This window comes from Emys orbicularis, chromosome 7 (assembly GCF_028017835.1).
Source record: "Emys orbicularis isolate rEmyOrb1 chromosome 7, rEmyOrb1.hap1, whole genome shotgun sequence".
Classification (NCBI taxonomy): domain Eukaryota; kingdom Metazoa; phylum Chordata; order Testudines; family Emydidae; genus Emys; species Emys orbicularis.
The window spans coordinates 54,949,347-54,970,725 of NC_088689.1; the positions used below are offsets into that span (position 1 = coordinate 54,949,347).

The 21,379-nt window shown below is 43.7% G+C and overlaps 1 protein-coding gene across 1 annotated transcript in view; it reads left to right on the top strand.

The window, feature by feature from the left end:
• Window positions 1-21,379, top strand: part of LDB3 (LIM domain binding 3) — a 181,998-nt gene that overhangs the window by 131,202 nt on the left and 29,417 nt on the right. Inside the window, exon 8 of the mRNA XM_065408201.1 lies at window positions 6,166-6,178. Coding sequence (XP_065264273.1) covers window positions 6,166-6,178 — 13 coding nt within the window. The remainder of the gene's footprint in view (window positions 1-6,165; window positions 6,179-21,379) is intronic.

Below are 21,379 nucleotides of genomic sequence, written 5' to 3' on the forward strand. Positions count from 1 at the left end.
ACTTCATCCAATAATCAAAGGTACACTGCAACATGTAACTCCATAACTGACCTGGCTTGTGGCTTTGGTATGGTTTTGTAATAACATTCTCTAACTCTTTCATATGAAAAATCCCATTGCCTAAAAGGCAAATATCTAAGTACTATAAATTTCACCAGCTTTTAGTTCATATGCTTCCCATTGTAAGTGACTTTCTTAATGGCTTCCTCTACCACCAGGCAGGTGACAGCCACATAGGAACCATCTCCACAGAAACAGCAGCCCAGTCTATTGAATGGATGCTGTTGGCATCTGAATAGAGCTCTTCTTTCTACTAATGCAAGTCCAAAACACATCCATGTTGTGTTCTGCTCTAACTGCAATCTCCAGCACTTCCATCATTAATATATGCTACGGTAGAAGAGATTAGTTCTTTGACTGCTCATTTTGATTAATCTTCCCTACAATTTCAATCCTTTACCCTACCAGAGATTTCTTTGGAGCACCTGAAACAAAAACAACTTTGTGCACTGCTTAAAAGAGACTAATTACCGCTTTAATAACCTGCTCTTTAGTTACTATTGCAAGACTCTTAGACCCGGAATTTCATAGGGCTAGTACTCTTCTCAGGTAAAGGAGTGTAATCTGTACTTATTTTTAAGTGTTTGTGTGTGTTTGTGTATGTGTTTTAAACATGGTTGTTAATCATTATCATCTGCTTAACCTCTGCTGAACTGTGTTCCTTCTCATGAGTGAACATCAAAATGGTAACAGAATATACGTACGTGTGTGTGTATATTCATCCACATAACTTTACCATGCTGAATATTTCATTTTATACTTTATTAAGAAAATATTGAGCTATTTAAGAACTTACATTTCCTTTGATTATCCCCTTAAAATATAAAATACTGTAAAGACTGATGGAATAGGGTGGTTGGTTAAAAGTGAACTGGAGAAGAACCAGTAAGGAAACAACAGTAACCACTTTACTCATAAAATTATTATTCATGCCCTGATATACAGTAGCTGTTTCATTTTATAAACCATGACTTCATCCTTAGTCAATCAGCAGACATCTGAAGAACTGCTAGGAACCTCCTGGCTCTGCCACTGATTCTCATGGTGGTTTTTGATTACTGTGAATTCTGCCCCAAGTTACACCCATTCAGTGGGATGAATATATTAACTGAGGGCAGAATTCCCTTTGGATTTGTTTCCCCATTTCTAAAAAGAAGAGTTCTAAGAGTTAATGTTCATAAAGAGCTTTCAAGCTGCAGACATTGTATATGTCCTAAGTATTATTATTTCTACCCAAAAAAGAGAAAGACACTTGCTAAATCGCCACATATTTCTACAGCTTGCTCTTTAGTGTCTATGGAATGTGCCTCCTGCAGATACAAAAGGTGAAATCCTGGCTCTGGTGAAGTCAATGGCAAACCACCCATTGCCTTTAGTAGGGACAGTATTTCCAGTCTAAGGTTTTATAGGGTTTAATACAAAAACTGATTGTTCAACAGAACTACAAGCATTCATAAAACAGGGAACAACCCGTTTCTGCTGTCATTACACTGTGGTAAATCTGGAGTAATTCCAGTAAAGACAGTGAAGTTACTCTGGATTCTACTGGTAAAAGTAAACGAAGTATTAGGTCCAAAGTGCAGAAGTTAAAGGTAGCAAGATCACATTGCTAATTTAGCTATTTATATATGCTTTGTGTAACTATTTTCTTATTCTCTGGAATAATGAATGCATATCCTAGTGATCTGCAGTTGCAGGAGAATAATTCAGGCCTCTGTGACTTTTAGATTTCTAGTGCCTAAGTAAAGAAACCTTAAAAACATGTAACATTATTGTTTGATGTCCTTATAATGTATTCTAATGTCCTTGCGTTCAGTTTTATTATATCTACTGTAACATGCCCATCCGCCTCAAACCTGCCCCCACACAGGTACATGTCCACATAAATTCTTAGTGTTCCTTTGTTTGATTAATTATTGGGGATGTGTTTCAGCTCACATTTAAAAGATCCACTACAAAAATTGAATAACCATACCATAGGCTTATTACCCATGGAGTGAAACCCTGACCCCAGTGAAGCCTGTGGCAAAATTCCCATTGACTGTAGTGGGAACAGGATTTCACCCATGGTTTTTGTCTTGCTCGTTTGTGTTTCCTCTTAAGAAAAAACATACAGTAAATCCTATTTTGTTTGAGGCATGATTTCAGTCCATGCAAATTTGCCAGACCTAAGACATAACAGTAAAATGTAGAGTATCTCCACGTTGGTGTGATATCCATTCCAAAAAGAGGAAATGCAGCTACCACACTGCTTGCAGAGACAGTCAAATACATTGTGTTTTCTTTTATCTGTAAACATGGTATTGCATTCATAGCTCTGAAGCCAGGGCATTGTACAACTACAGTGTTATATGCTTTAAATAATACATAATATATTCGGATAGTGGCTGAGGCAAATGAATCCACAGCATGTTAAAATATGACATCAAGAACAATGAGGATTAGATCTGAGTTTTGCATATGTGTATGAAGGTTGGAAAATTTCTGTGGAAGAATTTGAAAGCCTAAATTGTAGATGTGGTGGATATTTTCACTAGTTTATTCATTCTGTAGCTAATAGTAGATACAATATAGAAAGAGAAAGAGATGGGGATTTTTTTTGTAAATATAAAATTGTTCCCTTTCCCTGTTTCTTTCTTCTGAATTTTGTTTGTTTCCTTTTCAAATGGGATAGTTCCAAATGACTCAGGTGTGTTTATTTCATTTGCTGACAGCTGGCTAGTAAATTCACTATTTGCCTTCTGTTTTTCACATGTGTCATTAAAACATTTCAGCACAGGACTTGGAGAGTTCCTCCTGAATGTAGCATGTGCTATTCATGCTGGGTAGGGGCTATGGTCTAATCAATAGGCAATGGCCCAGGACTCAGGAGCTTTAGGTTCAATTCCCCAGATGAGCCACAAACTTCCTGTGTAGCCTTGTGCAAATCAGTTAATCTACACTGTACTTCAATTTCCCATCTGTAAAATAGGATAACACTTCCTCACCTCACAGAGTTGTTGTGAGGATAAACTCCATTAACAATTGCGAGGTGTTCAGATATCATGGTGCTGAGGGACATAGAAGTACCTAAATAAAGTGTTACAATCAATATTTTGTACTCAAGAAGACTAGATGTAGTTTTGGTTTCAATAAGCCTATTTTGTCATCAGATAAGGGCAGATACGTTGCTCTGGTCTGCTCCTGCTCCACTTGTGTGACAAAGGGAGCAGAAACTAACTTCATCTCCCAAGCAGGCTTAGGACTGGTATAGCAAACTCATATGCTGTCCCATCCCTTCTTTCAGCCCTGATGTTGGGGGTGGTGAGGGGCATGTCAGGGCCATGGCTTGCTACTCAAACTTTTGGTGGGATGAAGAAAGTGCTGAGCAGAGAATGACTGAGCCATAATTAGCTCCGTAGCACTGCACCACCCTGCACATTGCACTGAGGAGATTACACCCCGATGGTTTCTGCTCAGTAACATCCAGAACAGCAGTAACTTGTAGCAATTCTGTTTATTCAGGCCTATGACGATATCGCACAACTGGTTTCCTTTCATCAATGTAATTTTTTTAATGCTTCCACCTAATGTAATCTCTGATCCGGAAGTTAACATTATGCATAAGTGAGTGAAATTTACCCTAGCACTGACGGTTCTTGCAGGCCTCTACATAACCACCTAAGTCTCACGTGCTGGGAGTTTTTTTGCCATTAACTTCAGTGGGACCAGGATTGGGCAGTAAGACCTTATGTGCTGTGGGATGAATTTCACCCAAATGAGAACATTATTGAACTCAGCATTAAACCTAATTTTAGTCCTAACTCAGCTACAGAAAAAGCTTAACAAATGTGCTTTTGACCTTCCATATCTGTGCTTTTCCCCCCAATAATACAGCTTGCCACTCTGCAACTTTTGGGGCCAAACACAGTGGGTTTTGTGCCTTTACACAGTAAACATACACTTTTTAAGATGCTTCTTGTTTTATTTAATTTAACTCTAATTAGTACCCCTGTTGAGCATGCGCCAGTGTCTACCAGCTCTGCCTCTGCTCCTGTGCCAGTTGCTTCAGCCAATCAGCCTGCTACTCAAAACACATCCAGTCAGATGACACCACCATCAGCCACTCCCATCTCTGTAGTACAAGATTCCTTCTCTTCCTCTTTCCAAAGGTAATGCTTTTTTGCATTGTCTTTTTGCAAATGTCTCCCTGTTTGGTGTTTAGAAGTGCTGTGACTCTGTGTGTGTGTGTGTGTGTGTACATGGGAGTGGGGGGCGGAACTTTATTCAAGTTTGCAGAATATTGGGGAAATATGTTGCCTAGTTTTATGTATTGTGAAGTTGTTTATTGTTGGAGTGTTGAATTTTTGTTTGCAAGGAAATTGCAAGATGCAAACTGATCTCAGACAAAATTAATCAAATATCTTTGTAAGTGAGGAATATAACTTACATTTTCAAAAAAGAAAATCTGATGTTAAAAATAAAACTGTTTTGTCGCCAGTAGCGAGGACACCAAAGTTTCATAATAATTAAAATAGCCAGAGAAAATCCTTTACATTGCATTACAGCAGTGTTAAAATTATCAAGAAATAAACAGGTTAATAAATTAGGCAAACTAATATAAAGATCCATCTGGATTTGAATATACCAAGACAACGCCCTTTAGAAGTTCAAAGAAGAAAATGCAAAATGCAGTTTAACGCTTTGAGTGATAACACACTGTGTATAGTAGGATCTTTGATATTTACTGTAGTGTTACAGACCTCAGTATTATGGGATGTGCCATGTACTGGATGTCAGTAGATCCATTCATTTGGGGGTTGACTTTTCTATAAAGGCACTAAGTTGATTTATTTCTATTTAACTGTGTTTTTTTCTAATAAGATTTAACTATACAATTAATACAGGATTTAAAAAGGAACAAAGATAGTAATTCAGAGTCTATTCTCACTTCACTGAGCATTCATAATTGCTGTATAATACTGAGAATTATACATGTATATCTAGGGTGAACAGACTCCTCAGACTGTGGGGAAAATGGGTGAAGTTTACAATGTTGCTATTTACATAATAATAATTGTCAAAAGAATAAGAGTGAATTCATGTTGTACCTTTTTTCTTTTCTCTTTTACAGTTTTTGCTCCTAAAAGCTTTGAAAATAATTTACCTTGCACATTTTAGCCCACTTTAAGTGGCCAGGAACAAAAAGTCTCCCCTTCAATAATATGAACTACTCTCAAATAATAGAGGCTCAAAATGTAACCTACAGTATCTTAAAATTGCATAATTTGGTAGGAAATGTTCTTTCTGTTCTAAAGATTTTGTTTTGGTTTTTTTACCTGCTATTCTCTCACCAAGACACTTTAAAAATATTTATGAATACTGACTTCTTTTAGCTGCTAATATCTCAGATTTCTTTCAAAACACTTTTTGTTTGACTCTGTATTTTTGTTCTGATGCCATAGAGTCAGACATCCAGCCAGCAAAGGGAGACTAAGCAAAGTACTACACCCTATTTTCATAATTATATTGATAACATCATTGCTTGAGAAGCTTTCACATACAATAATTGTTTAAATAATTTTAGCCCTCAGTATATCTTTACTTAAACTGCTGCACCAAGAAAATGGAGTGTAAAATACATTCTTGAAAAAGCAAATCCCTACTCCATATAGGTAAGAATATAAACAACCTTTTGGGATTGATCACAACAAAAATGACCATAAGACCTTTGTGCTCTTTACTCTGGCATTAGCTGAATATTTAAATGTTTGTCTTGACTTCTGATTCAAATATATTGTTCCTTAGAGGGTAAAAATGTATGCCGTTCAAACAAGATACTTGTCTGAACCACAACCTTTCTTAGCTATCCAGAGAGTCCTGTTTTAATATTTTTTCTGTAACTTGTGCGTTTTGTCTTCTGTAGGAATGTGCTTGGTTGTGCTATACTCTAGGTCTGCAGATGTATTCCACAGAAAATACATGTGTTGCTGTAACTATAGAGTGGTCGTCTTATACCTGAACTCATACATGGCTCAGTTCTGAGATGTCACTATTGTTCTCCTTGTAACATTCTTTTGTACATGCGTTCATGCTTTTACTGTGTCCTCTGCAGAGTGCTTGCAGGCCCCAGCGCTCTGTCACAGCCTAAACCTTTCCCTGGGTCCAAGAACATGTCACTAGCAGCTTCCACTGTTTCATCTGCTATCTCTGCTCAGTCTAGTATATTTGCAAACATCTCTTTTTCTTTTTAGTTAGATTGTTTTCACTCTTCATTATTCACTCCAGTTTGAGGTCCATAACTTCTTAAAAGATTGGCTTGGGAGAGAACATTGAGAAGTGTAAAATTTACTCGATGGAGCAGCCTGTTTGTTTTGATCTTGTCTGAATTAAAACCAAGATAAAAGAAAACCTTGATCTTTCAAGTAGTAGGTTTAAAGTACATGACTAAAAAATGTTCTCAGAGCTCAGACAGCTAGTTGTATGTCAGATTCAAGTTTGTTTGTTTGTGTGGTGTTTGTCTAATTAAGAGAGGTGGCAACCCCAAACTGTGTTTTACTTGGTGAAAAATTTGGATCATAATGTGACCAGCTGACCCATTTGTAAAGGTTCATCAGACCTGCTTTTATTGTATTTTAAACAATGATTAACTAATGACAGATCGCTAGTGGGAGAAGGGTTAGAAATAGTTATCACTAGAAACAAAGAATACTACCATAATGCTTTCTGCCAGGCTTTCCTAGTTGCTATGGAGCATTTACATTTAATCAAGCTGAACAGTAGAGAAGGCAATGGATTTTAAGATTTATTATTTGAGCACAATTAGATAATGATGATGATGAGAGAGACTGAGTCAGTCCATAATGTACTTGAGGTAATAATTATCCAAGTGTGCTTTATCTCAACATAAAACACCTCAGGGCATTGTTTGCAGTGAAAAGAGCACACTGGTTTGAAGGCCAAATCTGGAGAAATTTTATATGTAAAAATCTGGGGAACATTATAGAAAATATAAGTGACCACACAAGCATATCTCAAACCTTTCAATATGTTGTCATTTCTCTAGCACAGGGGTGGGCAAACTTTTTGGCCTGAGGGCCACATCTGGGTATGGAAATTGTATGGCGGGCCATGAATGAAATTGGGGGTTGGGGTGTAGGAGGGGGTGAGGGCTCCAGCTGGGGGTGCGGGCTCTGGGGTGGGGCTGGGGATGAGGGTTGGGGGTGCAGGAGAGTGCTCCGGGCTGGGACTGAGGGTTTTGGAGAGCGGGAGGGGAATCAGGGCTGGGGCATGTGGTTGGGGTGCGGGAGGGAGTCAGGGGTGCAGATCTTACCTCAAGCAGCTCCCGGAAGCAGCAGCATGTCCTCCCTCCGGCTCCTAAGTGGAGGCGTAGCCAGGCGGCTCTGCCCGCTGCCCTGTCCGCAGGCGCCATCCCTGCAGCTCCCATTGGCTGTGAGCCCATTGGCGGGGGTGGCACTTGGGGCAGGAGCAGCATGCAGAGCCCCCTGGCTGCCCCTATGCATAGGAGCTGGAGGGAGGACATGCCGCTGCTTCTGGGAGCCACGGCACATGTGGTGCGGGGCAAGCCCGCGACCCTGCTTCCTGGCAGGAGCTTGAGGGCCAGATCAAAACGTCTGAAGGGCCAGATGTGGCCTCCGGGCCGTAGTTTGCCCACCCCTGCTCTACCAACAATGCAGAATTGAAAGAGCTATGGGATGGAAAATCGTTATTGGTTCTGGAATGTAAATATGCACACTAAGCACTCCATCCGATTCTATAATTCCCGTATTCAGCAAGCTAAAACAAACTAGGCTAAATTCATTCTTGGTGTAATTCCACTGACTTCAGTGGAAATACATTTATCTCTGGTGTATCTCATTGGGCACTACAATTGACTTCTAATTTTCCTCATTAACTTCTGAAAACAGTGTAAGTCCTAGGTCAAATCTGCAACCATGGCCATTCCAAATAAATAAATGAAAGCAACCAGAGCTGTAAGAACTCAAGGATCATGTGGAGAAGTGAAGAACTGATTGATGTGTTAATGTGGTCCATACATTTTCACTTTATGTAAAATTAATGGGGCACTGGATTAATTTAAAATGTTATATATATGGTGAAATACAGCAAAATAATTGCTAGGGGAATTCACTGAGAAGCCAAATGTTGCCAGGAGTGGAAAATCTTGCCATAATACCTCCAACATCTTGGAAGGGGTCCTCTTATTGACATTGCACCACTTCACTAAATAGTTTTACAAGTATTCAGATAAGTGTGGATTTTTAGCTTTCTATGTGTATGGCCAAGTTTTTAAAAAGCGACTGGTGATTTTGGATGCCTCCATTACTTTTGGGTGTCCAACTTGAGACATCTTAAAGAGGTCTTATTTTCAAAGGGTGATTTTAACTAGAATTTATTTATTTGAGAATGGGGTCTGGGATCATTGAGATTGATAAAAAAATTTAATTACCAAAGAAGATCTCTTACTTGCTCAGGGGGGGGGGAATACTACATATAGTTAGGCGTGATGATTGGCACTCAAAAGTTATTCCTTTTGAGGATGTGGTCCTAGCTGACATGTAAACTCATGGGAAATATTTCTCTCTGTTTGTAATTAAACCTTATCCATAGATCAGAACAAAATTAGTAAACAAATGTAAGTCCTGGTGCTTACTCTTGCAAGCCAGGGAATTTGCATCAAAATTTTGTTAGTCTGCATTTCAAGCCTTCCAGATTGCTACTATGGGGATCTCTTTTAACATGGCTCCAAAAGGGATTTGCATGGGTGATTCCCCTTAGCTCTAATGGGAGTTACGGATGTAAAATCACTTGGACATGGATAAATTGAGCATTGAGCAACTAAAATGATTAAGGGTTTAGAGAGGGTCCCATATGAGGAAAGATTAAAGAGGCTAGGACTCTTCAGTTTGGAAAAGAGAAGACTAAGGGGGGACATGATAGAGGTATATAAAATCATGAGTGATGTTGAGAAAGTGGATAAGGAAAAGTTATTTACTTATTCCCATAATACAAGAACTAGGGGTCACCAAATGAAATTAATAGGCAGCAGGTTTAAAACAAATAAAAGGAAGTTCTTCTTCACGCAGCGCACAGTCAACTTGTGGAACTCCTTACCTGAGGAGGTTGTGAAGGCTAGGACTATAACAATGTTTAAAAGGGGACTGGATAAATTCATGGTGGCTAAGTCCATAAATGGCTATTAGCCAGGATGGGTAAGAATGGTGTCCCTAGCCTCTGTTCGTCAGAGGATGGAGATGGATGGCAGGAGAGAGATCACTTGATCATTGCCTGTTAGGTTCACTCCCTCTGGGGCACCTGGCATTGGCCACTGTCGGTAGACAGATACTGGGCTAGATGGACCTTTGGTCTGACCCAGTACGGCCTTTCTTATGTTCTTATGTTCTTAAATGAAGAGACTCCTAAATGTGCAAGTCCATTCAGCTTCCCATAATAAGGCAAAGAAAGCAGAAACAGATTAGAATAGTGATTGTATGGAATAATGCTCAGAAGTTGCTCAGAAGCTGTTTGCAGCAAGTAGCAAATAGCAGCTTAGCCCTGGTCTACACTAGGGGGCGGGATCGATCTAAGTTACGCAACTTCAGCTACGTAAATAACGTAGCTGAAGTCGATGTATTTAGATCGACTTACCGTGGTGTCTTCACCACGGTAAGTTGACTGCTGCTGCTCCCCCGTCGACTCTGCCTGCACCTCTCGTGGTGCTGGAGTACAGGAGTCAACGGGAGAGCGCTTGGGGGTCGATTTATTGCGTCTAGACTAGATGCAATAAATCGATCCCCACTGGATCGATCGCTGCCCGCCGATCCGGTGTGTAGTGTAGACATACCCCTAGAAGCAATTGCTCATTGTTGGTCCACTGCAGAGGTAATTGAAGTGGAAACTGCACATTGGCTCCAAAGAATAATTCCAAATGTATGTGGTCTTAGCACCTGACCCTGCCAACATTTAGCAGTGTAGTAACTTTCTAAAATTTCATAATGCAAATTTCAGGTTATTCTGAGGAGCATTTATTTTATTAACCAAACTGATTATTAAGATCGTTTGTTCAGAAACCGAAGCTGTCTCCTTTATACTCAGCTTCTCCCTGCTGTCTGATTTGTTCAGCGATGCCACAATCCAGTGCTTCTGATATTGACATTTAACTGCCAGAGAAGTCATTATGGTGTCACAACTGCTGGGCTGTGAGGCATCAGTCAGCAGCGAGAGAGAGGTAGGATATAAAACTTCTGTTTGTGTATACAGTCACTGATAAATCCATCAGAACGAGAGGGAAAGAAATCCAGAAAAAATGTGATGGCTTAAGAAAGACTTTCTCACAACAATTTTTTATAGCAGGTCAGTGATTTCTGAAAACTGCCCACTCGGACTGACACCACAGTCCTGTCTCAGGCACAGTATCTACTAAGTAGGGATAAGACCAGGAAGGATGGATTGATCCAGGTAGGAGTTACAGGAGAACCCAGTTCCCAAGGTTCTCTGTTAATTGTTTCTTCCAACTGAGGGCTTCATTCATTGAAAAGCAATGTAAGTCTGTTGTCTATAAAATCCCAGAGCTGGACTCTGCAATCAGACTAAGTTGGATGAGCCAGTTGCTCTTCATGAATAAAACTAAGGGAGCATCACCTGAATCTAAAATCCTGAGACACAAAAACTGTCTGATGTGTGTTTTCTTGACTGTGGTCCAAATTCTTCTCTCATTTACACCTGTGTAACTGCATTAGGCTTAGCCTGGTGTAATTGAGGGCAAAATTGGTGACTGTGTGACTAGTGAGTAAGAAGTAACTAGTAAGGTTACTTACTTCCTGTTACTTCCATGGTATATTAACTACTCATGAGGCCAACTACAGGTTCTTCTTGGAGTGATTGCTCATTTATATTCCACAATAAGTGTGCGTGCTCGCCACATGCACCGGTGCTGGAAGTTTTTCCCCTAGCAGTACCCGTAGGGGGGGAGCGCCCCCCGCAACCACTGGAGTGGCGCCTGCCTGGTGCGGTATAAGGGGAGCTGTGCGCTCCCCCCACCCTCAGTTCCTTCTTGCCGCCAGTGAAGGTGCGTTGGAACTGCTGAGCTCCAGCTTTGCTGCAGCTTGTCCCCAGAACTGTTTGTTCATTCATTAGTACCTGTAGTCAGTTAGCTATTTCAGTTAGTTTAATTAGTTAGTGAGCCAGGGCCAGGGCCAGGGCATGCCCCACGCCCCAGGATTTAAGTCGTGCGGCTCTTGTAGGCGTTCTATGCCAAGGAGTGACCTGCACGTGGACTGTCTGCGCTGCTTGGCAGAAACCCATAGCAGTGAAAGGTGCAAGATCTGCAAGTCGTTCAGGCCCGGACCAAAAAAGAAAGGGACATTAGGCTCTGGACCATCCTGATGGAATCGCGCTGGCCCCAACCCCGGCACACCGCTCCGAACTGGTACCCGGCACCGTGGCGTCGGTACGCGGAGACCCTCCAGTACCATCGACCAGTTGGCACCACTCCCCTTCCATGGGGCACGCCAAGAAGACCGGAAAGACTCCCTCTTAGCAATGGCACCGAGGGAAGTCTGGGACAGAGGCTAGGCCCATTCGGGTAGCCCTCGATCCCCACTGGGCCCTAGCCTCCGACTCATGTTGAGCGGAGTAGCCCAGCCCCTTCGGAGCAGACCTCTCCGGATATCCGGATGCCATCTATGCGCGAAGCCCTCCAGGCGGCCAGGTACGTCATGTCCATGCTGGTGCCCGAAGCTACGCCAATGTCAGCCCCACACTCCAGGGGCAAGCCGCCACTGGGATCACCGCAGTCGCCGCCAGCCCAGTACCGGTCTCTGTTGAGGGAACGTTCCCAACACCGCTCACTGCCCAGCAACCATTCAGGGCTCAGTCCATGTGGATCACCCTCGACACCGGCCAGACTGTCTGGATGGGTGCCGTCCAACCGGGACTCCCAGCACCGCTCGTCTTCGCGGAGCGAATATTGACAGGACCGTGGCCTGGGTGTCGGAAGCACTGTCGGCCTCCATCCCTAGACACCCAAGAAAGAAGTTGGTGGGACCTGTGCCCAGAGTCCGACCGCACTGGTCTCCTCGCCCCATCCGGAGGAGCTGATTGTGGCCCCGCCCCCCTCTGTCCCGCAGGAGGACTACTGGGCCCACCAAGACCTCTTAAAAAGGGTGGCAGCAAGCCTCCACCTCCAGGCAGAGGAGATGGAGGAGCCCTCAGACTCCCTGTTCAATGTGCTGTCCCCCTCAGCACTGGGCAGTGTGGCCTTGCCGCTCCATGAAGGGGTGGCAAGAATTTCAAACGCCCTGTGGCAAACACCAGCCTCGTTGGCTCCCATCTCTAAGAAGGCGGAACGCAAGTACTTTGTACCCCCTAAGGGGCACAAGTATTTGTATACCCACCCGGCGCCCAACTCCTTGGTGGTCAAGTCAGTCAACCACAGGGAACAGCAGGGGCAGCCTGCCCCGACCTCAAAGAACAAAGACTCTTGGAGGCTGGATACTTTCAGGAGAAAAGTTTATTCGTCCTCAAGCTTCCAGCTAAGAGTAGCAAACCATCAGGCTCTCTTGGGACGCTACGAGTTTAATCTCTGGGGATCCCTCCCCAAGTTCGAGGACTCCCTCCGGGAGCACGATAAAAAGAGGTTTAAGGAGCTTGTGGAGGAAGGGGCAGCGGCTGCAAGGGCATCCCTGCAGGCCGCTTCGGATGCAGCGGACATGGCCGCATGGTCCATGGCTTCAGCGGTGTCCATGAGATGGGCGTCATGGCTCCTGCTCTCTGGGCTATCCAGCAAAGCGCAGTCGTCAATGCAGGATCTCCCTTTCGACGGGAAGGCTATGTTTGCTGAGGAAACAGACACAAGGCTGCACGGCATGAAAGACTCCCGCACGACCCTCCAGACCTTGGGCCTCTCCCTGCTCCAGCAAAACTCAAGTTCAAGCCGCAGCAGGCTCCTGCCCAGGCCGCCCTCCTGAAGTACGAGGCCGCCCATAAGAAGCAGCGGGACTATAGAAAACGCCCGCAAAGGCAGTCTCGGCCTGCCCCCCAGCCTGGGTCCTCTAAGGGCAAGCAGGCGGGTAAAAATCATTTTCGATGGGACGCTCAGGGGTACCCCGCCAGTTCTCAGCAGGGATCCACCCCCAGTAAAGCTCCCTTTTTCCAACCGGTTGTGTGCTTTCCTCACGGAAGGATCGCAGCTCACCTCAGACCGAAGGGTCCTCAACACCATCTCCCGAGGTTACACCCTTCAGTTTACCTCCTCCCCGCCCAACCACCCCCTGCCCCCTTCCCTCTTGGGGGACCCATCGCACGAGGCTCTGCTCGAGCAGGAGGTCGGGCGGCTCCTGGAACTAGGAGCGATAGAGGCGGTGCCCAAGGAGTTCATGGGCAAGGGGTATTACTCCCGGTATTTCCTTATCCCGAAGGCCAAAAGGGGGCTCAGGCCCATCATGGATCTGCGAGGCCTGAACCAGTACATGGTGAAACTCAAGTTCCGCATGGTTTCCCTGGCCTCCATCATCCCCTCCCTGGATCCTGGGGACTGGTACTCTGTCCTCGATCTACAGGACGTGTACTTCCACATCCACATATTCGAAGGGCACATGCGCTTCCTCTGTTTCGTGGTGGGACAGAATCACTACCAATTCATGGTCCTCCCATTTGGTCTGTTTACTGCCCCCAGGGTCTTTACAAAGTGCATGTCGGTAGTAGCAGCCTACCTCAGGCACCGGGGGGTCCAGATATTCCCCTATCTGGACGACTGGCTGGTCAATGGCACCTCCCGATCGCAGGTGAGGGATCATGTGGCACTCCTCCTGTCCACATTCACCGCCCTGGGCCTGTTGGTAAACAACACCTAGTCCACGTTAGTCCCAGTCCAACACATAGAGTTTATCAGGGCGCTCCTGGACGCAACATCGGCCAGGACCTCTTTCCCCCCAGACTGGTTCGAGACCCTGAAAGGGCTCATCGACTTGGTCGCAAGGTTCCCGGTGATGACAGCCAGGGCTTGCCTGCAGCTGCTAGGTCACATGTCAGCGTGCACGTATGTGATCCGCCACGCCAGACTCAGGATGAGGCCCCTCCAGCTCTGGCTGGCCTCGAAGTTCTCCCAGGCCATGGACAGAATGGACAAGGTCTTCACCGTGCCAAACTCGGTGATCACCTCCCTGCGGTGGTGGTCCGCCCCAAGCAACATGCTCAAAGGGGTCCCGTTCAGGGACAGGGCCCCGTCGTTGGAGCTGGTGTCCGATGCATTGGACCTGGGCTGGGGGGCCCATGTGGGGAATTTTCAGACCCAAGGCCTGTGGTCTCTGCAAGACCTCACCCTTCATATAAACGTCAAGGAACTCAGGGCGGTGCGACTGGCATGTATGGCCTTCCGCTAGCACCTGAAGGGCAAGGTAGTCAGGGTCCTCATGGACAACACGGCCTCAATGTTCTATATCAACAGGCAAGGCGGGGCCCGATCCTCTGCCCTCTGCCACGAAGCCCTCGGTCTGTGGGACTTCTGTATAGCCCACGACATCCACCTAAAAGCCTTTCACCTGTCGAGTGCCCGGAACGTGAGGGTGGATCGCTTGAGCAGAGATTTTTCCTCTCAGCACAAGTGGTCTCTACACCCAGAAGTGGCCCACCAGCTCTTCCAAAGGTGTGGAACTCCCTAGGTGGACCTATTTGCGACCCGACAGAACCGACGATGCCCCTGGTTCTGCTCCGGGGGTGGCTTAGGGAAGGGCGCTATCTCCAATGCCTCCTATCCTGATCAGGCCAGCTTCTCTACACCTTTCCCCTGTTCCCTCAGATCAGCAGGGTCCTGGAGAAAATAAAGACGGACAAAGCCAGGGTCCTCTTCATTGCCCCAGCGTGGCCCAGGCAGCACTGGTATGGGACCCTCTCGGGCCTGGCGGTGGCTCCGCCGTGGCTGTTGTCGCTCCGCCCGGACCTGCTCTCTCAGGACCAGGGCCGCCTCCTCCACCCCAACCTGGCAGCTCTTCACCTTACGGCGTGGCTGCTCAGTGGCTAGGTGGCGAGGAAAGGACATGCTCAGAACAGGTTCAGCGCATCCTCCTCGAAAGTAGATGGCCCTCTACTCACCGCTCCTACATGGCAAAGTGGTCTCGGTTTTCTAGGTGGGCGGCGGACCAAGGTGTGTCCCCAACGTCTGCCCCGATCCAGCTTATCCTTGATTACCTCCTCCACCTGAGGGCCCAGGGCCTGGCGCCCTCGTCAGTCAGGGTGCACCTGGCGGCCATATCGGCCTTCCATCTCCCGGAGCGAGGACACATTGTGTTCTCCCATGCTATGACCGGCCGGTTCCTTAAGGGTTTGGACTGGCTTTACCCATATTCTAAGCCCCTGGTCCCACAATGGGACCTGAATCTGGTGTTGGCTCGTCTTACGGAGCCCCCGTTTGAACCATTAGCCATGTGTTCCTGGTCTCACCTCTCGTGGAAGGTGGCCTTCCTGGTTGCTATCACATCGGCCAGGTGGGTCTCGGAGGTCAGGGCCCTGACCTCCGAGCCGCCGTATACGGTCTTTCATAAGGACAAGGCCCAGCTCGGCCCACACCCCGCATTCCTCCCGTAGGTGGTCTCCGCCTACCACATGGGTCAGGACATTTTTCTACCAGTCCTCTGCCCCAAGCCTCATGTGACTAGTGAGGAGCGCTGTCTCCACACGCTCGATGTGAGGCGGGCTCTGGCTTTCTACCTCGAGCGGACCAAGCCGTTCAGAAAGTCCTCACAACTGTTTGTCGCCTCGGCTGAGCGCGCGAGAGGCCAGCCGATTTCCACTCAGCGGCTTTCCAGCTGGATCACTTTGTGCATCCGCTCCTGTTATGAGCTGGCGTTTGTCCCCCCCGCCGCCCATTGTGAGGGTGCACTCGACTCGGGCGCAGGCGTCATCGGCTGCCTTCGTGGTCCACGTCCCTATAAAGGACATTTGTAGGGCCGCCACGTGGTCTTTGGTTCACACGTTCACCTCGCACTATGCAATAGTCTCCCAAACCAGGGATGACGCCGGGTTCGGCAGGGCGGTACTCCGTCCCGAGAACTTGTGAACTCCTACCCACCTCCAGAAGGTATAGCTTGGAATCACCTATTGTGAAATACACATGAGCAATCACTCAAAGAAGAAAAGACAGTTATCTTTTCGTAACTGGTGTTCTTCAAGATGTGTTGCTCATGTCTATTCCACATCCCGCCCTCCTTCCCCTCTGGCGGAGTTGTCTGGCAAGAAGGAACTGAGGGTGGGGGGAGCACACAGCTCCCCTTATACCGCGCCAGGCAGGTGCCACTCCAGCGGTCGTGGGGGGCGCTCCCCCCCTACGGGTACTGCTGGGGAAAAACTTCCGGCACTGGTGCACGTGGCGAGCACACACACCTATTGTGGAATAGACATGAGCAACACATCTCGAAGAACACCAGTTATGAAAAGGTAACTGTCTTTTCCATATAAACTGGTGCCAGCTCTTTTCCTCCAAGAAAATAATGAGAGGGATCTCATCTAAATGGAAATGAACAACATTGCGGGAAAGGAGAAAAATAAAACCACAAATACTTTTCATGTTTCTTTTTCTGGGTTCAGTTTGTAACGTTGTCACCACTTTGTTTTTATTGCCTAACCTTAGATAAGAAATGCATGTCTACTGGTTGACTTGGGCTAAAAGACAGATTTGTTGTGCATTGTTGATTTCTATTTCTAGGTTTCTGATGCAGGGAAGGGAAAGAGAGAAAGAAGACACCAAGCTTTAAAACTGTCAGTTCTCCAGTTTAAGGAATTGGTTAAAATCACTTCAGAGTTTGTTTTTATGATTATGAAACTGCCTGCCTTAGTCAATAAGGACCTTTAACTGACTCTGAACAGGATGGGGTGCTGTTAATTGCCTGTGTCCATTCTAAATGTCTGGTCACTGTATGATAGCACTATCCCTTATATAAGATCCTAGGAGTAGTTGCACTGCAGACAATTATCTTTTTTAACTTCAATTTTTCCTATGAATGTTTTATTATTTTGCCATCTTCCTGATTTATTTTTAAGTAACAATCAGTCCAATAAAGTTATGCTCCTAAACAGTATCATGGTCTGGAGTGAAAGCACAGGATAAATCAGAAAGCTGTAAACTCTTGGGCTCAATTGGCATTACACAATTTGCTGAGAAACTCCCAAATCAAAATGTAATAGTTTCTCTTGAAATGTCATTGACTAACTAGCTTTTTCTTTCTTTTTACATTTTGTCACATTAATGCTAGACATTTGTACACGAATACAGTGATAGGCTGCTTGTTATCATGTTGTTATTTTATTATTTCGCTTTTTAATTTATCCACATTTGCTTGTCCGATAGTGTTTTGGAATCAACTTCACTGTCAGTATTGTGACTCTCAACAAACCAAACCAAAGCACCAGGAGCCTCTCATACTGGTGCAAACCAGCAATAAGTCCATTGACGTCCGTTGATGTCCATTGACATGGTGTATGTGAGAGGAGAATCAGGCCCACTTTGTGTACATAATGTTAATTTGTGTCAGAGATCAAAATGTTAAAAGATGACACACTGTCTTTAACTTAGGTTGCTGAGTTTTGGCAGCGTACCAGCATACATCGTAATGAGAACACACTGATCTAAGACCCCCCTACTATCTCAATGTACGGGTTCAGGGACAATAGTGGTAGTTTTTAGATTTTGTTTTTTGTTTTTGTTGGTTTCCAATTTTGGTATCTAAATACAACAGTGTTAGTGTGTTAAATTCCTTGGGTCTGATCCTGCCATCCTTACTTAGACAAAACTCTCATTGACTTGTGTGCAGGAGGATTTTTAAAGTTTAGTGTTTAAAAAAAAGACTAATAAAAACTAAATGATAAAAGAAAAATATTCTCCTAGAAGACTATGATGGCAGCAGTGTTAGCTCTTCTGCATTACTTCCTATCGTGTATATATGCACTAAAGGGGTTTTAAAATAGAGCATTATTTAAATAATAGCTGTTTAAGAACTTTTGAAAAACAGAACTTTAAAATTATAGATTGTCATGTAAAATTCCTGAAATTAGGATTTTCAGGAAGAATGAAGGTGGGGTTTCACATAATGGCTCTTTAGCTGATTATGTGTATATACTTTTTAAAAGGTAGATCATCAAGAAACTGCAACTACTCCTTTGTGTAGATCCCTGAAATCAGACTAACATTTTGTAAATCCCAGCAAAGATGCTTTTCAATTTGAAACATGATAATTGAATTTTTCTGTCATGAATACCTGTGTAACAATTATTCTGACAGATTGGTAACTGTTAGATGTCTTTCACTTTCCATGGTACTTTCCATAATCTTTAGTTGCACAATTAACTTTTTGATTAATATATTCTGGTTCAAAATGAACTGTATCCATTTGTGCCCGGAAAATTATAGGTAACTACTCTCAAAACTACAAATCACATGCTAACTATATAAGATTTTAATATAATATATATAGCAACAACTAATTAGTAATTAAAGATCTAGACACCATTGTGATCACATTAATTGCATAACCAATTCAACCTTTAAATATAAACTGATTAGTGTGTTTTATTTGATCCTTTTTCCATTTCCCTTCTATCCACATCCCTTTTCATTTAGACTTAGGAAGCACTCTTAAATCCTTGTTCCTCCAAATAGATATGCACAGTTACTCATGTGCAGCCCCACTGAATTCTACATAGGCAAAAGTGTCTGCCAGTGCATGTAGCAGTTTGAAGGTTGGGAACTTAATCAGTAAACGAGAGCGAGCGAGTTTGCCTTGAGCATGTATAAACTCCCTTACCACTTAACTACCTTTTTCTGTGTCTCAGTAGCATCATGGACCATGATACCCTCCTCATGCTATTTAAAAACAATTGAACATTGAAAAAAATAATTATTTAAATTAGCATATTCAGAATTGCAGCTTGCCACAATCAATTATCTGAGCCCAAGCTAGGGGATCCAAAGAGGGCTACACCAAGAAGTTGGATATGTTAGTGCCCTGAAATCTTAATTTGCATTCAAAATGGAACAGCAAGAAGTGACAAAGTTCTAAGGCCTCATATTGTTATCAGCAGGCAAGGGGTACACTCCCAGGTCAGATCTCCCATAGATGTAGAAGGTGCAGTAATGCAGCAGGTCTGGAGATTGAAGAGCTAACTGGAACTTCAGATGAACTATATAAAAGTACTTTCGTGATAGTCACAGGTGAAGAGGACTCTGAAGGGATAGAACTCCATACTAGTGGTCAGAGGGCTGAAATGTAGCTGGAGTTGGATTCTTTCTCTTTACATAGAAACCTTCTTGTTTCTTTTGTTATAAACTGTCCATTCAGGAGCATGGTAAAGATTTTTTAAAATGGATGCCTATAATTGGACTCCTAAGTCCATATTTTGGCACCTAGATAAGAAGCCTGGTCTTTCAAAAAACTAAACATCCAGCAGCTCCCATTTAAAAACAAGGCAACTTATTTAGGTGCTAAAATATGGACCTAGGAAACCAACTTTGGGCACCCATTTTAAAAAATCTTTTCCCTAAACCTTCAGAGAAAAAAGAAGTTGCTGGTAGTAATAACTTTGCTGCTGCCGTTGTGGGACGATCTAGTCCATTCTACCAGTTTAATAGAATTTTTCAACCCAGTCTTAAATCTGGGACAGGCCTAATTTCTCTTAGAAGAGCCTTCTCCTCAACTTCTTGCACAAAATTACTCAGCTACACTGGGAGTGAGATTTCTCCATGTTGCCTAATCCAGTCCAATGGATTTTCCCTGGATACTTAAAACAAACCTCCCAAGACATATGTGTGGGAGCATGGAACTTCTTAATCAATGTTCCTAACTAATGAAATCTGATCTAAGTGAAGTAGATCAGTTTCTTTAATGACTTCCCTTCAGTTAAAACACACTGTGTTCCTGAAGAAATATTTTCAGGGGAAGGGATTACAGAATTATTTTGGAGCCTGTCATTAATTGTTGATTGATCATATTTTCCCCTTATTTTAAAGCCTGTAATGTTAACTTGACTTTTTCACAGCCTTTTTCACAGCCTCACAAGGTTTAAACTTTAAAGCATAGTTGACTAAATACCTAGTTCAATAACATTTTAGAAATATAGGGTGAAATCTTGGCCCCATTGAAGACAGTTGCAGAACTCCTATTGATTATAACAGACTCAGGATTTCACCCGTAATATATAGCTTGACTTTGACATGAATCCAATGGACAAGTCTGTTGTCATTCATTATTTAGCATTTTATAAAAATACATCCATCATTTCACAAGATCAAATCTTCCATAGACTTTTAAGTGTTATCTCTGTAGGCTGATCCCTGTATTTTTATCCTTTACAGTTCCACCAACAGAAAAATGCTGTCTGGGTTGAAAATAACCAGGGGAAAGCGCAGGGTTGAAAATAATAAGGGAAAAGTTGGGGGTAGTAGCTTGATGCTGTGGTTTCATTTACGTTGCCACTTCTCTTTATTATGGGACAGCTGTTTGCCTCACCACAATTAAGGTGGAGCTGAGCTCCCAAGTTAAGAAGTGATGTTTCTATTCAAGGTTCACATTACTAAGATTTTATGCAACTTACTTAGGAGTATCCAGATTTGTGGACACTGAAACAAAGCAAATTTACCTTTTTTCTTTGTGTTAGTATTTAGTGAATGTCAAAGCAAACTGTCTCTTTAATTGCAGAACTAAAATCCTACAACTAAAGAATTAACACCAATGTATGAGCTAGTGATTTATGGGGCATTTTAGTCAATGAATCAAATTGTCCTCACCTTATTAAGACTGTAGTGTGATTTGTAGCCCGAGTAAGATGAGCAGGATTTGGCTCAATAACAGTTAAACATTGTTTTTGTAACCCAGATGAAAAGTAGTGCATGTCATGTATTTTAATGTGCCTCAACATACTGCTTATTGAATATAGTATGTACTTCCTTTTCATAAGGAAACTCATTGTAGGATAAGATACCCTAATTATCCTGATATATTTGGTTCTCAATTTCAAATGACATTTTCTTTTGCATAAAAACACAAACTTTTGTCTTATTTTAGCTTCAACCGGCATTCTTCCACCTCCATCAGCTACCAGTCAAAAAAGAGGTATAAAATATTATCTTTTGCAGCTACTACACATTAAAAGTATTTAACACACCAATTTAATGCTACTAGTAGACTTCTAGTGAACTATTAACCTAAAAGTGATCTTATTAAAAATGTCTCCTCTCTTCTTTTCCTGATGACTAATAGTTTTCAAACGTAGTATTTAATTCATTGCCTCACACATGTTATTGTCTGTTACAGATCCATTCGGTTAAGATTGG